At 39.2% G+C, this 16473-nt stretch overlaps 1 protein-coding gene across 10 annotated transcripts in view; it reads right to left on the reverse strand.

The window, feature by feature from the left end:
* The window catches only part of LOC126235997 (poly [ADP-ribose] polymerase tankyrase-2-like), a 271495-nt gene that overhangs the window by 22118 nt on the left and 232904 nt on the right, over nucleotides 1-16473 (reverse strand). For all 10 annotated transcript variants that reach the window (XM_049945004.1, XM_049944998.1, XM_049945002.1 and 7 more), the window contains one exon: nucleotides 15183-15504. In XM_049945004.1, the coding sequence (XP_049800961.1) occupies nucleotides 15183-15504 (322 nt within the window). The remainder of the gene's footprint in view (nucleotides 1-15182; nucleotides 15505-16473) is intronic.

Here is a 16473-nt window from a genome sequence, read left to right on the forward strand (position 1 = left end):
AACAGAGCTTTTCATTCTAGGATTAACAGGTTGCCATACAAAGCTCTGTTTGGCTGCAAAGTTAGGTCTCGCAACATCGTTCCTGCTTGACAATGTTTTGCAAGACACAGATACTGAGGAGGAGCTGGAAAAAATAATGGAGAGCATAAAAAAACCAACAGCAGAAAGAAAGACAAAATGAATCAATGCAAGAGACACAGCTCCCTGCAGAAGACACAGATAAGAATGCAATCCATGATGGAGGAAACCAAAACAGTGATGAAGCCATGGTTATTGAAGAGCCTTCCATTTCTGTGGTTACCGAAAATCCTTCTTTTTGTGATATCTTAATAGAAACCAGTGCTGCTCATACATGTCAAAAGCATGCGTGAAACTTTCATGCCATCTGTGGACATTTTACTAAAGATGATGATGGCGACAAAATAGAAGGTCATGGAGTCAGCATTTTGTGCCATGATTCAGTTTTGAGAAAGCTATCCATAATACAATAGAATCAGCATTGAACCTTGAGATTCAAGCCAAAAAATGAAAAGGGATCCTGACAAAAAAATTTCTCCTGTGGCTTTGGGTGACACTGTGCGATTCCTGATTCCTGACTTCAACAAAAGGCAGGGTGACACACACAGTCTGTTGACAGTTGTTGTGAATGGCAGAAGATGGCTTTTGCTGACTTGGAATTGGTGAAGGAATCTTGAAGCAGCTTTAAGAAAGATCAGAATTCACCAATTTCCAAAGAACTTAATTAGAACTGAAGACATTCCTGATTATGAAAGACCTCTCCGATAAGCAGCTCATTCTCAGTCCACAGGAAGTGCCTAAAATATTTGATATTCGTCAGGTGTATGTGCAACATGAAATGCCAAAATATGGGATGCCTTTGCATCAAAAAGAAAATTAAGGGCAATTCGAAATGTCATTCTAGCCTTCCCTGCTGCAACAAGTAGGTCATGCCAGTTCTGCTTTGTGTTTTACCAGTAACAACATTCTGTTTACATTTTTCTTTAAGTCATGAAATGTATGGACAAGATCAAATTGCCAAAATTTAAAGTGCTTTTTTCTGAAGAAGAAAAATAATTACTAACTGTAACAAGTACTTCAATCTCAGTTCTACTTTCATTGTTTTCTGTTAAGTATATCCTGTGCTTTATTTCTTAGTTTTGTTCTTTCAGTTTCAAATGCATATTAATTAATAAAGACTTCTCATCTTGTGCCCTTTTAATGCGTTGTGTAAGTGGTACTGGTAATTCTGTATAATGCCTCGGAATTGTGTAGAATGCCTAGAAAAAGTATGTAACATTTTAAAAAAAAAACTTATATTTCATAGTTTGCCTAAAACCATCAAGCATTCTATAAATTACCTAGGCATCTCTCACTCTTGTCACACACTGAAATAATACGATGTGCACGAAATTAGTGTGTATACTGTTTGCACTGAGATACAAGTAGTACTCTAATACAGCGAATGACACACTGTCCAAACTTAAGAAGAAACCACATGAAAATATCTAGAGAGATATGGAAGATTTGCAGTCACACAAGACAAAAGTAGTATACCTTGAATTTCTGAAATCATTAATGTTAGTAGTAAAAGAACAATTACTCACGTTAGTCTGCAGGATCTGAGTGACTGGAGTCCTACTGTAAGACTTTTGGAAGAGTATCGTCCACAAAATCCCTACCACGACAAGAACAGATAACTGCGGGGAACATCTCACAATCAGTTTGACAGTTTACCCATGCTTGTTGCTAACCAGAATAATATACAAAAGACTAGAACTGAAAATTAAAAATCTTATGAAAAGGGTGACACACACACACACACACACACACACACACACACACACACACACACACACACACGACCACTGTCTCTTGTCACTGACATTAAAAATCGGTTGGATGATGACCAGTTTGGCTTTAGGAGAGGTAAAGGTCAGAGGAGGCTGTTCTGCCGTTTCATTTGTAAATAGTTGAAGACTTCAGGACAATCAAGCCACTCTTTTATAATTTGTTGACCTAATAAAAGCATTGAAGAGTGTACAATGGTGCAAGATGCTTGAAATTCTCAGAAAATGAGGACAGACTCCAGGAAAAAGGTGCTGAAAATAGTATATACAAACACAATGTGGTAACAGTAAGATGGACCACCAAATGAGTGCTGAGATTAAGACTGCATAAAACACGGTAAACTTTCCAACCTAACCTGTATATTGAATATGTAATGAAGGCATAAAAAAGCTCAGAATTGGGTTTAAAATTCAGGGTGAAAAAACATCAATAATATGATTTTCTGATAATGTTGCTACCTTCTGTGACAGTGAGGAAGAATAACTGCATCTGTTGAATGGAATGAAGAGTCTAATGATGCCAATTATGGACTGAGAGTAAACCATAAAAAGACAACAATATTGAGGACTCCAGGAATGAGGTTAGTGACAGTAAATACCAAAGCTTGGGATCATACAGTAGATGAAGTGAAAGAATTCTGCTGCCTTGGAGGCAAACTGATGCAGCACGGAAGAAGCTGGGAGGGTGTAAGAAGTCGACTAGCAAAGGCAATGTGAGCAATGCTTGCAATAGAAATTTTGTAGTATCTAACAGTGGTCTTAATCAGAGAATGAAAGTTCTGCAAATGCACATCTGGTGCACAGAAGTGCATGGAAGTGAATCACGCACTGAGGTCCAATACGAATAAAAGAGAATCAAAGCATTTGATGGGTCAACTTTTCAGATTTTACAAAAATAATAATAGAAAACATTTTAGTTTGCACAAATAAAGTGCCTGACAAGAAAAGTGAAGCACCCAGAAGGGGAAGAGGAAACAATATGAAACTTCAAGGACTGAGTGGGCACGTCATGTTATTTCTGTCACTACAATACCGAGTCAAATTTATTAAGAACCTGCCTATATGACCCTACTAATCACTAGTTAGATACATAGTTACATTTTCCACAGATAAACTGAATGATTCTTTTATCGAAATGGTATGGAATGAGTCAATTTACAGGCTATGTATGCATCATTAGTGTTAACATTAACCAACATTATTATTTCTTATGTACTACTCATGAATTCATCAACAACATTTTAAAAAACTAGGCGTTTTTCTTATTGGCTATCAGTTTTTAAATAAAAAAATTGTTCACGGGGGAAGAGTTCTCCAGCAGAATTGATTTTGGGTTAGGACTTAAAGGAATTGCAGACATAGGCTGCAAGTGGGCATTGATTTAAATCGATGGGGAAGGTTGAAAATTTGTGTTGGACCAAGATTTGAACCCAGGTCTCCTGCTTTATAGGCACATATGCTGGCCACTGCACTCTCCAGACACAGTGGTCATCACAACTGCATGGACTACCCCAGCTCGCCCCTCATCAGACCCAAATTCTTAACCTATCCCCCCATTACAAATGTAATACCCCTCCTCATTACTTGCAGCATTCCACTGAGTCCTGCAAAAGTTTGAGTGATGATCTCTACAGAACAGATGCACATCAGGCTCAAATGGACGTGCAAAATTACAGACCAATATCCCTAACTTCAGTTTTCTGTAGAATCCTTGAACTTATTCTCAGTTTGAATATTATTATTATTATTATTATTATTTTAAAGGCCAAGAAGCCTATGTCTATAAATCATCATGGTTTTAGAAAGCATCACTTGTGCAAAACTCAGCCTGTCAGCGTGATATAATGCAAACTATGGATGATGGGGCAACAGGCAGATTTCATATTTCTAGTTTTCTGGAGAACATTTGACATGATGCCCCACTGCAGGCTGTTAACGAAGGTACAAGTGTATGGAATAGTTTTACAGATATGTGAGTGGCATTAAAGCTTTTTATAAGTCATAAAACCCAGTACATTGTCCTCGAAAGCGAGTATTCATCAGAGACAAGGGTATCATCAGGAGTGCCCCAGTGTGATAAGACCACTGTGTTCTCAATATAAATGATATGGTGGACAGGGTGGGCAGTGATCTGCAGTTGTTTGCTGATGATGCTGTGGTGTATAGTAAGGTGTCAAAATTGAGTGACTGTGGGAATATACAAGATCACTTAGACAAAATTTGTAGTTGGCGTGATGAATGGCAGCTAGCTCAAAAAGAAAAATGTAAGTTGATGCAGATGAGTAGCAAAAAAAATTATATGATGTTCGGATACAGCATTAGTAGTGTCTGCTTGACACAGTCACATCTGGGTATAACACTGAAAAGTGATATGAAATGGAACAAGGTTAAAATATCCCTATAAATAGAGGTCTGCGCGGATGCGGATATATGCGGATATCCGCGGTATTTGTTACTTGGCGGATAAAATCGCGACCGGCGTGGATAACCACGGGTCATCTGTGGATAAAGAGCAAGGCATATGCCCAGTACGTATGTTGCAATGTTAGTTGAAAACTTCAAGTCTGTTGACATTCTTGGAATCTTGCAGGGCCCGGGTAGAGCGGATGTCTGTTGTCCTCAGCCCCTGGCTACAACCGACGTAACTGTACCCAATAGACCTGCGCCTAATCCGTTTCCGCGACCGTGTCTTTTGTGTGGCCTGTGAAGTGCTCTCTGAGTGGCAAACATACCCACTGTCTACCAGATAGGTGCCCATTGCAATTTTCCGCTGCCTTCAGTTAGCGCTTTGTAGTGACCGAGTGACAACGTGCATCGTAGCAAATATCAGTGAGAGTTCTTTCTTCAAATGAACACCATATCGATGGATACAATTTCGTGTAAGGCGAAAAAAGGTGATTTTACATTAGTGAAGGAAAAAAAATTGAAATCGCCAATTTGGAAAAAATTCGGGTACGTATTTGATGGCAATGAAAAGATAAAAGATATAGTGGCTTGTTTTGCATGTAAAAAAGTATATTGCTACACTGGACACAAAAGTGGAACTTCAAATTTGATAAAATATTCGTGTGAGGCTGGACAAAGTAGCATAACTGGTTCAAATGGCTCTGAGCACTATGGGACTTAACATCTGAGGTCATTAGTCCCCTAGAACTTAGAACTACTTAGACCGAACTAACCTAAGGACATCACACACATCCATGCCCGAGGCAGGATTCGAACCTGCGACGGAAGCGGTCGCGTGTTTCCAGACTGAAGCGCCTAGAACCGCTCGGCCACCAGCGGCCGGCATAGCATAATTACTTATTTAAATACCAAGAGAGATGTGAAAGTTCGTGAAGTTCTGGCAAATTTGAAGACAGCCACGACAGAAAAACTTATTAATCTTGTCAGCAAAGACATTTTACCATTCGAAGTTGCATCTGGATCTGGGTTTCTCAAGACAGCACAGTTTCTTATTGATGTGGGGGCCAAGTACGGTGCAGTGAGTGCTAAGGAACTGCTACCTCATCCAACCACCATATTCAGAAATTTGATGGAAATGGCCGATCGTCTGCGTGAAACTGTCTCCGCAGAAGTGAAGAATATATTCAGAGATATAGGTGGAGCACTAACTGTCGATTTATGGACTAATTCTTACTGTAAAATAAACTATATGGGAGTGACTGCACATTATGTTAATTACGAAGAAGTGAAACTTGAGGATCAAGTGTTGTACACCAGAAATTTTGAGAGTGAGATTAAAAAAAAAAAAAAAAAAAAAAAACAGAAGAAAACATTAAACTTGAATTAATTAAGATACTACGATCGTTCGATTTATTCAGTGCTGTCGATAACAGCGTGTTCGTTACGGATAGAGGTCCAAATATTGTGGCAGCACTTCGCCAATACAGGAGGCTCTCGTGCTCAGCACACATTCTTAATACTGTGCTGGAGCATACGACTCGAGGAGACGCGAATGATGAGAAGAGTGACGTGCAGCAACTAATAAATTCCTGACGAGCTATCACAACTTTCTTTAAAAGATCTGGTCTTCAGAATCGCCTTCAGAAGTCATTGAAAGGAGGTAAAGACACATGATGGAACAGTAAATTGGATATGTTTGAGTCTATTAATTCACAATGGTTTGAAGTTCTGTCAATTTTGTCAGAGAAAAATCAAGGTAATTTGATTGATTCTATAGACAAGATGATGTTGGAAGATATAATAATCTTTCTGACACCATTTAAAATAGCTTCTTGCGATCTCGAAACCTCCAAAACCCCTACGCTTTATTTATGTGTGTTATGGAAGTTAAAACTTCTCTCCTTCCTTGAAAAAAATGATGGCAACAGCCCATTTCTGATGGATTTAAAGAGTGCAGCCAAATCTATTTTAATCAGCAAATGGGACATAACAGTAACCCATGAACTTGCAACGTTTTTGAATCCAAAATATAAAAACCTAAAATTTCTTAGCAGTGCCAAAAAAGATGAAATTGTAAAGGAAGTGAAAAATTATGTTGTGAGAAATTGTCCACAGTGAAAAGATAAGGAGGAAACAACATCTGGAATTCCTGCAAAAAAACTTAAGTCTGACGTACTTTTTAATGAATTTGAAGATTACTCAGAAGATGAATCGACGAGAGATCTTGACGTTGCGTCAGATGAAATTCTCAGATATACGAATGATTAAGTCCAATTTTCGGAAGGCATCGACCTGATGGCTTAGTGGCATGGACGTGAAAACGTCTATCCGCATCTTTCCAAACTCGCATACTTCGTGCACTGCATTCCAGCATTCAGCGCGCCATCTGAGAGAAGCTTCTTTACTGCGGGACAAATAATACAGGACTGACGCACGTCTTTGAGGCCACAGACGATTGATGACACCCTGTTCCTGCATAGTAACATTCATAGTAAAAAGGTACTTGTACAGCTTCTCTTACTTCACTATTTTTTGGGCTTATCTGAATTAGTTAATTTTTTTTCATCTGATTCTTTCTTTTACAGAATTTGAATCAGAAGCAAGCAGAAAATGAAAATATTTAATCTGAAGCCTGTGAGTTTTTATTGTAATATTTATAGTAAAGAATAACCTTGACATATTATTAGTATTTTTATTATTCCCAACAAGAACATTTAAGTAGCATTAGAGAAAAGAAGGAAATATTTAACAAGCAATTTGTTTTGTTGTAATTTCCATATTAAAGAGCTCAATTTTAAGTTTTTACTCTTCGCAACAAGAACATTCAACAGCTAACACGTCAATATTATTAAACTAGGTAATGATGATCTCATAAGTGCATACCTAAACTTCAGTATGCACTACAGTGACATTTGCAGCCGCTGAGCATTGTCGCTCCTTGTGAACAGTGAAACAGCCCGGCCGGAGCGGCGGCACGGCGGGCCTTGTAATTAATTATAAGTGGGACTTCAAACTACGGCTCACGACCACCAACAAACTGTGACTTCGATAGCCCGTGGAAGATTATTCTGATCACATTGAAAACTTACAAAATATTCAAATCATCCAAAATAATAATGTGTCTTTTAATTCACCAACCAATTGGTAAAGATAAGGGCTGAAATTCGTAACAAAATTGAACATTTTAACTTTAACTCGGTATTGCTTAACAGGGAACAGTGCCTAACATTTGAAGTTATGGGACAGTCGTTTTTATACAGACATCTTGAAATTGTTTGCAGTTCCATTAAACACTGAAAAAAATTATTTTTTAACATTGAAAGTATTAACTGCGAAATCTACTGCAAACTTTGTCTTAGTAATTTAGACCAATGTTGAGGATGTTTTAAAGTGTGAAAAACTTTGTTTAGTTGAGAATGAAACAGACATTTCATTTATCGCTAGGTCTTAATTCGATAAATCAGCCAAAAGGTGAGGTTCAAGATTTCAATCGTATTTTTAGCTAAAGCTAAAGGGACTCCTAATTCCTATAGCCACTGATTTTGTTGTCACTCTTCGGAAGACGAGGTACTTCTTCCAGACAACGTCAGTTATTGCCGGCAGTTTAACTTTTTCACAGGTGCGCCAGCGTTTTGCAGTGTAGGCCTAATACTGTAAATATTTTCACCTGCAAATGACGAGGACTGAACGCGTAAGCTATAATATAATCATCAGCTGACATGAATGGCTTCAAAATTTGACACATCCAAGCAGTGAGTACAAAAATCTGTCGGTAAATGATGCAATGTGCTAGTAACAGTTTAAAACCATCGTCATTTTCAGCTGCCTTGGCACAAGAGCAGCGAAATATAATTGTTTCTATATACGTATTTTCATCATTTAATACTATTATATTGAATTTTATTTTTTTAAATAGTGTTTCCAATCTCATGAGATCCGAGCCGCTACTGTGTGTGCTCCGGAGCGCCAATGCTTTCCTGTTTGGAATGGTCTGCTTTATAGTATGTATAGAGCATTTCCTGTGATTTAAGAAGTCAAAAGTAGTTAAGTTGTCGCATAAATGGCACCCTAACAATAAGTATGTCATTACATACCATAATTATAAGTGCTACTGTCTATTACTGTAATTACTCATTCAAAACTTAAATATATGCGGATGCGGATTAATTGCTGTGGATGCGGTTGCGAATTAGGACCTTGCGGATGCGGATTGCACTTTTCTTATCCGCGCAGACCTCCACCTATAAACATACCAAAACCTTTGTTCTCCAGCTGACAATATCCTACCCAGTTCATCTATAAACAGATTTTCCATGCAATCTCCTCCTCTGAAAACAGTAAACATGTTAACCAGCTGCCAAGCAGCATTCCAGTAATCACCTAAATCACTCTAGCCTGTCTATTGTTGTGTCCTGAGATGAACGAACCACCTACCCAACCTACAGAGTATCCTTGTCCATCCCTATTCCAATCATACACCCAATGGGTAATTCTCCTGTGAATGTCCCAAGTGCAAGACTTGTCTCACTTACCCATCCACCTGTCTTCTCCTACTACTGCAGTCCAGTAACTGGCATTTGCTACCCAATAAAAGGCAGGACCATGTGTGGAAGCAACCACATTATATTTCAACTATGATGCAATTACTGTGCAGGATTCTATGTCAGCTATTTTACAGGATTCTATGTCAGCTATTTTATCTTGAAACTCTTTCACTGGTCCATGTTTGCACAGAAACAACAATATGTGATTGTGGATCTACTATGACACAAATCACTTTTGTTTTTAATTTATTTATTGCCAAAGTAGTTTCAGCAACAATATTGCCAACGTCAGTGGGTCCTATGATTCTAAAACACACAAAAATAGCATAGTTATAAATGTTACAAAACATTATTACATGTGTACTGTTTGGTTATAAATACTGTGTTCTGTCAATAGTTTCACAATACCTTATTTACTTTAAACTTTCCTTCTCATCCCGTGCAGTAAGTCTCCAATGACCCGCGCTTCTGCGTGACTTTCCCAAAATCTACCCCTTTTCCTAGACCTCTCCAGTCCTTGTCCTTCACCCTTCTTCCTTCCCCTTCAGCCCACTGGCTCTAAAAGCTTGACAAGCACAACAATCATTTAATGTGTGTGTTCTTCCGCTGCTTGGTGAGAAGATTTTTTTATCCATCCAGTTAAATAATTTTATCAATAAATGATTGTTTTCCTTATTTGCTTTAAGCCATACCATGGTTTTTACATTTGCATTTAAGTGTGGAAAAATTTATGTTAATGTGGATGATACAGCATTAGTAGTGTCCTGCTTGACTTAGTCGAGTCGTTTACGTATCTGGGCATAATGTTGCAAAGCGATATGAAACAGAACAAGCATGTGAGAATTGTGGTAGGGAAGTCAAGTGGTTGACTTCAGGTTATTGTGAGGATTTTAGTAAAGTGAGGGTTCATATGTAAAGGAGGCCACATATAGAACACTAGGGTGACCTATTCTCGAGTACTGCTCAAGTGTTTGGGACCCGTACCAGGTAGGATTAAACAAAGACATCAGAGGCGGGCTGCTAGACTTGTTACTGGTATATTCGAACAACACTTAGGTGTGAAGGAGATGCTTTGGGAACTCAAATGGGAATCCTTGGAGGGGAGATGTCCTTTTCAAGGAACACTACCGGGAAAATTTATGGAACTGGCATTTGAAGCTGACTGCTGAATCATTCTACAGCAGCCAACATACACTGAGTATACAAAGATAAGATTAAAGAAATTAGGGTTCATATGGAGGCATACAGACAGCTGTTTTTCCCTTGTTCTATTTGCGAGTGGAACAGGAAAGAAAATGACTAATAGTGGTACAGGGTACCCACTGACACAAGCCGTATGCTGGTTTTGGGAACTCAAATGGGAATCCCTGGAGGCAGATATAAATTCTTTGTGTATTAATTCCAGTGGCTGTCCGATAGAACAGACATCACCTATACAAGGTGTCCCATTTATCTTGACCATCCTAAACAACTGTTTGTCCAGATGCAAATTACAAAATGTTTCAAGCAAATGTTCTTTAGCCATCAATCAGCATGATGCCTTTGTTGTAGCTTTGTTTTTTACAAGTGGTATGACCTTTTTTAATGGCACCCTGTATTTTTTATTTGGTAATTCATTTCCTCTCCTAAAGACCTATTCAAAAATGTATCACAGAGTACCATTCACTGAAACACAATGTTATTAATTACATAACACAACACTAACGTTGACACTCCCAGCGCTTAGTGCAGGTACTCGGGATAATGGAACACATCCACGTGCTGATGTTAACAGAGGACAAATGTAAACATAAGTAGAATGCACACCCGTCATTCCGTCAACCATCATCAGTTGCAGAGTTGTGAGAGTAGAATGTACACCAATGAAGAGAAGGTAGAAATGCAACTCATCTATGGGGAATATAAGTTAGCAGAACAATAATTGCAATACTGTTTTCTTATTACGGGTACATTTAGTACAATAGTTTAGTCCTTTTAAATACTGTTGTGTAGAGTAGGCATACAGTAAAGGCTGTCCTTCCTACAAACCGCATCAACATAACATTTCTTTTGTTGTTGAAGGTAGGCGAAATGCTATGCAGGCAGCAGAACTATATAGAGAGCAATATCCTGACAGGAACCCACCTTCCCAATGGATGTCTTCTCATCTTGTTGTGACGCTTCAGGAAACGGGAAGTTTCAATCCACGACAACACAATCCTCATAGCACTCGCACAGATGAAGCTGCCAAAGTTACTGTTCCCGCTTCCATTGCTATGAATCCATATGTGAGCACACAACAGCTTGAACACAAGATTGGCATTCCTAAAACCAGTGTACATTGTATTCTTACACGTCGCAGGTTTCATCCTTACCATGTACACCTACATCAAGAATTGCATGGGAATGATTTCCAGAATCATGTACAATTCTGTCAGTGGGCACAGCAGCAAATTCTCGCCAACCCAAGCTACTTCTCTAATGTTCTATTAACCAATGAATGTGCCTTCTCAAACAAAGGACAGGTAAATACAAGAAACATGCATTACTGGTCCAGTGACAACCCATGATGGCTTAAGACAGGTGGAACATCAGCGTCAATGGAGAGTTAACATCTGGTGTGGGATGCTTGGTACTACAATTATTGGCCTTTATTTTATCAAAGGTAGTCTAAACGGCACAGCGTATGCCAACTTAGTCTGACGAATTCTTCCTCCTCTTCTGGATGAAGTGCCGCTAAGAACCAGAATGCTTATGTGGTATCAACATGATGGATGTCCAGCACATAATGCCTTGCGTGCACGTCTTGTTCTGAACCGATGGTATCCTGCCAGATGGATTAGTCAAGGAGGAACAGATACTTGGCCTGCTAGGTCTCCTGATTTAAATCCTCTGGACTTTCTTCTTAGGGGGTTCCTTAAAGATTTTGTCTATCACAATATTCCAACAACTCCAGAGAACACGCAGGAACGTATCATGCTTGCTTGTAATTCTCTTCAGCAGACAACACTGGAAGCCGTAAATAATTCTTTCTTTCAATGAGTGCACCAGTGTATTGGTGTCCAGGGTCACCACTTTGAGCACCTTTGAATGTTCTATTCCTGGGCAATGGTACAGGAGAGTCAAAGTCAATTTTGTGTTATGTTTTTACTTTGTTTTCATTTGTTTTCTGACAACTCCAGCGAATGGACGAGTTTGTGATCTCGGGCTCAAAGTCAATGTTGTGTTATGTAATAAATAATGTTGTGTTATGTAATAAATAATGTTGTGTTATGTAATAAATAATTTTGTGTTTCAGTGAATGGTACACTGTGATACATTTTTGAAAAGGTCTTTAGGAGAGGAAATGAATTACCGAATAAAAAGTACAGGGTGCCATTTAAAAAAAGTCATACTGCTGTTCATATCTTTGTAAAAGAGCTGCAATGAAGGCAATCATGCTGATTGATGTCTCCCTGACAGCTAAAGAACATTTGCTTGAAACATTTTGTAATTTGCATCTGGAGAAACAGTTATTTAGGGTGGTCATGATAAATGGGACACCCTGTATATTTTACGTTAGCTCTGAAACTTGTTTTTGTACCTGTTACAGTTTTCTGTTATTGGGTAAATGATCAATAATTTTTGTTTCAGCATACTGAACTCCTCCATGAGGCACTGGCAGCTTCAATAATGACTAATAAAGATCATTTTTTCCTGTAGTGCTGTAGAAATGAACATCACTATTCTTCTCAAATTGTGATGGATTAAGGTGTTGCACACACCGTGGCATGTACACATGAACTGACTTGGTTGGGAAGTGTGTCATATGGTCGTTGTATCCTCTCTTAAGGCAAACTGTCTCTCAGCAGTTGTAACCGGTTATTGATATCCTTGTTACTGGCACTCGGATGAAGATGGTGTCCAAGCTGGTCCCACTCATGTTCTATCTAGGACAGATATGGGAACCTCACTGGCTATGGGAATGCCTCAACATCATGCAGTCAGTTCATACACACATGAGCCATCTGTGGAGGAGCATAGTCCTATTGAAAAATAGTGCCACAATACTGTTGCAAGAGAGGTAACATGAGGAGACAGGATGACCAAGACATATTGTTGTGCCATCACAATTCCTTCTGTTACAACCAGCTGTGATCTTAAGTCATATCTGATGCCCCCCCCCCCCCCCACCCAGCATGACCCAGCAGTAACATCAATGTGCCTTTCCAAAACACTGGAAGAATGGGACCTCTCCCCTCTCCCCAGGTTATCTCCAGACTCGCTGATGATGGCCATCCAGAGTAGTGTAGAACCGCAATTTATTGCTGAACAAAATGCGGCACCATTTGCCAGCAGTCCACATTTCCCATTGACAGCACCACTCCAAAGGCAACCAATTGTGTTGTGTTGTTAATGGCAACCTATACACAGGACAGTAATTCCTTAGTCCAGCTGGTGCTAGTCTCTGACCAATGGAGAGGGATGACAAAGAATTTTGCAGTGAGTCCATTACTTGTTCTCGGGTGGTATGCACAGATGTGAAGGTCTTATGGCGTGTTTGGTGCAGAATATGGCAATTCTCTCTTGTGGTGGTAAGACGTGGTCAACCAGAACCTTGACAATGAGTCATGTTACCATGCAGTCCAACATCAAGTCTCTGTCACGTCTGAATACCCCACAAATCTGGAGATTACAGCATTTGACCAGTTGGCCAAATGGAGACCCACAATGAGGCCCTGGTCAAACTGTGTCAGATGCTGTCAACGCTGTCTCAGTCGAGTAAAAAGTGTCTCCATGTCTGATGATGCTCACGCCCCTTATATATCCTACCAGGCCTAGTAATAACACTAAATATGAACAGTACTAATGCACTCTGCTGACCTTTCTGCCTGTCAAAGAAAATTGCAACACTAATAATTTTCACATCTTCTGCTGGATCGCACGTGTACAAAGTTACATTCACATTCAACCACGTTTTCTGGATACTCCACTCTTTTGTCAGGTGGTGTAGCTTTATTGTTGTTAAGCTAATTGCCTTTAAGATATCTTCACTTGTGAGTGGGTTGAACCAGTTCTGGAACAATTTTTCCAGTCTGATGTTGGTATCTCACAAATATATCTTTGGAAGAATTCAACAGGCTCTTGTTGTTATGGAATTTGCCTGCCACACACTTTTGTTTGATATAAGGAATGTAAGGATGTCTTTTAATTGTTTGACATTTTGTATTACAGCTGGTGGCACTGCCATGATGAAGAATGATGTAACATTTCCTATTGGTTTCTTCCTTATTTCATGGATAACTTGCAGTAAACAAATTATTGTATACCATTCAGCAGTAATTGTTCTTCAACTCTCTAGACAAATGGTCACAGTATGTCCAGTTAACCAAAAAAACAAGCAAATCTTTTCTTGGAAGTGCTTCCCTAAGTAACCATTTATTTTGTTTTCAATCTTGGAATACCCAAAGACTTGACTGCAGCTTAATTTCTAGTTTGTATGAGTGTGTCCAAGTCTTTTTTGGTCCTTGTATTATGCTGTAAACCAATTACACATTTCTACAATCGAATTTTTGAAGCATTTTTAGACTTGAATTGACATAAGCCTGTTTAAGAGTTTCAGATATACTGTGCAAAACACGTCAGGAACATGTTTTTCACAGCTAAATGTCTGGGCAAAATTGAATGAGCTGCTGTCTTCAGTATGACTAAGAACACCTTGATCTCATGGTATGATGTTCGGTAATACTTTTTGCCCATACTGCATACAGCACCTACATTTTTTTTTTTGGAACAGCCAGTGTTGATAAACACTGAAATTTGTTCCTGACAGAAGGACAACCAACGTAATTTTCCACACCAACTGTTGATAATCTTTCCTGAAAGTGTTTGACTAGCAAAAGTTGAATGAAAGCATTCAAGTCACTGGTGAAAAAATTCACATTCATTCACATTTTCAATTCTTTATATCTTGTTTCTTTCAATGGTCCCTGTAAACCAACTAGTTGGTCAATTCATGAACTGCATTTTTTAACAATAATGAGTGACAAATTTTGTAAAAATACTAACATTACACTTCAATAGCACCATCTAGTGGTAGTTCTTAAAAACTTTTCAAAAAAGCACCACTCATTTTCAGAGCCACACTTGGTAAGACAAGAAATGAAATTCTCAGCAGAACTGACAAGGAAATGAGTATTTGGAAAATATTAACTATAAGAAGGTGCAGGATATTTGTTAAAATACCAGTGGAAAGCTTTCATAGTACTAGAAGGATCTGTAGAGTGCAAAAATTGTAGGGGAAGAAAGAGACTGGAATGGATGCAATGAATATCTAAGGATGAAGGCATAAGGGAGGTACGCACAAGGAAGGATGTCTTGGTGGGCCACATCAAATCAGGCAAGACTTATGACAAAAAACTCTGACCTGATATCCGGACTGACTGCCACTGCAGCAGCAGCAGCAGCAGCTGCAGCTGCTGCTGCTGCTGAGACAAGACTGCAGATTTCAACAGCGACCTCTGTGTGGTTCCGTAGGGCCGCTTTCCAGCCATCAGTCCCCATCACCTGTGGGGCATGTCGCATGATTAACTGAACAGCCGCACTCCTGAGAGTGAGGCGGCAGTTCATAACAGCCATAACGGCTACTGTTGCAGCTGTTTCCACAGACAGTCCCTCCATAAGCACCCGCTCACACCGCTCCGCGAGCTCTGGTAGGGAAAACCTCTCGGCAGCAGCGAGCATCTCCCCTGATGATAGATACAGCAACAATGTATTAAGTTATTAATATATGATGATATCGAAATTTATACTGCACTGACATCGACATGCACACATTAATTTATACTGCTGATACATCAATGATATCAACATGTTCTATTTATACAGGGTGTTAAAACACATGTTATTTTGAGAAGTGGTAGAACTCATCAAAACAAGGAAAGCAAACACATTAAAATTACTCTGGTAAAAGCATACCTCTTTATGAACACTTGCCCATAGGAATGGCTGAAAAATGTTCAATTGTGAATGTGAGCACAGTTCTTGCATTGACAACTGGTCAACATGGCCAACAGAGCATTTTGACATCTTTCTGTGATACAGAACTGTAGGCACCAATTATTCTGACCTTTAAGTCACGTTGTTGTTTGGTCTTAATTCTGGAGGTGTACAGAGATGCCACACAACCAGAGTTTGCAACAGCTGATACCACAACTACCGTGGACATTCATCCGTAGTAGGAACATCACTGTGCACAACCTAATCGTGCTGCCTGTGAGAAACATGCTCCCTGAATAGTGTCACTAGGAAAAGAGACGTATGCTTAAATAATCATTCACAAGCAGATGTTGTCAGCTGCCAAGCAGAAGTTGTCAGCTGCAGTACGAGCAGAAGTTGTCAGCTGCAAGCTGGAAGTCTGTCCAAGTCTTCAAATCATTGAATGTGGCCAATAGATAGACTGTGGTTGTCTTCAATGGAAACAGCAGTGAATAGAATTATTGTGAATGAACAGAGACTGCCTGCCTCAAGATGTAACTAAGTACTGTTAGTCTGAAATGCTCTTTGAATAGAACATCAGGAGAAAAGATTAGTTTTCTTCTGACATTAGTTCACAGAACATTATTTAGCTTGTGTTTGTGGAACTGCAGACGATGAAGGACAGATAAGCTAAACCTGCATTCTACAATTGCTGTAATAGGCATTATGGAAGCTGAGTA

The sequence above is a fragment of the Schistocerca nitens genome, chromosome 2 (genome assembly GCF_023898315.1).
Source record: "Schistocerca nitens isolate TAMUIC-IGC-003100 chromosome 2, iqSchNite1.1, whole genome shotgun sequence".
Lineage (NCBI taxonomy): Eukaryota > Metazoa > Arthropoda > Insecta > Orthoptera > Acrididae > Schistocerca > Schistocerca nitens.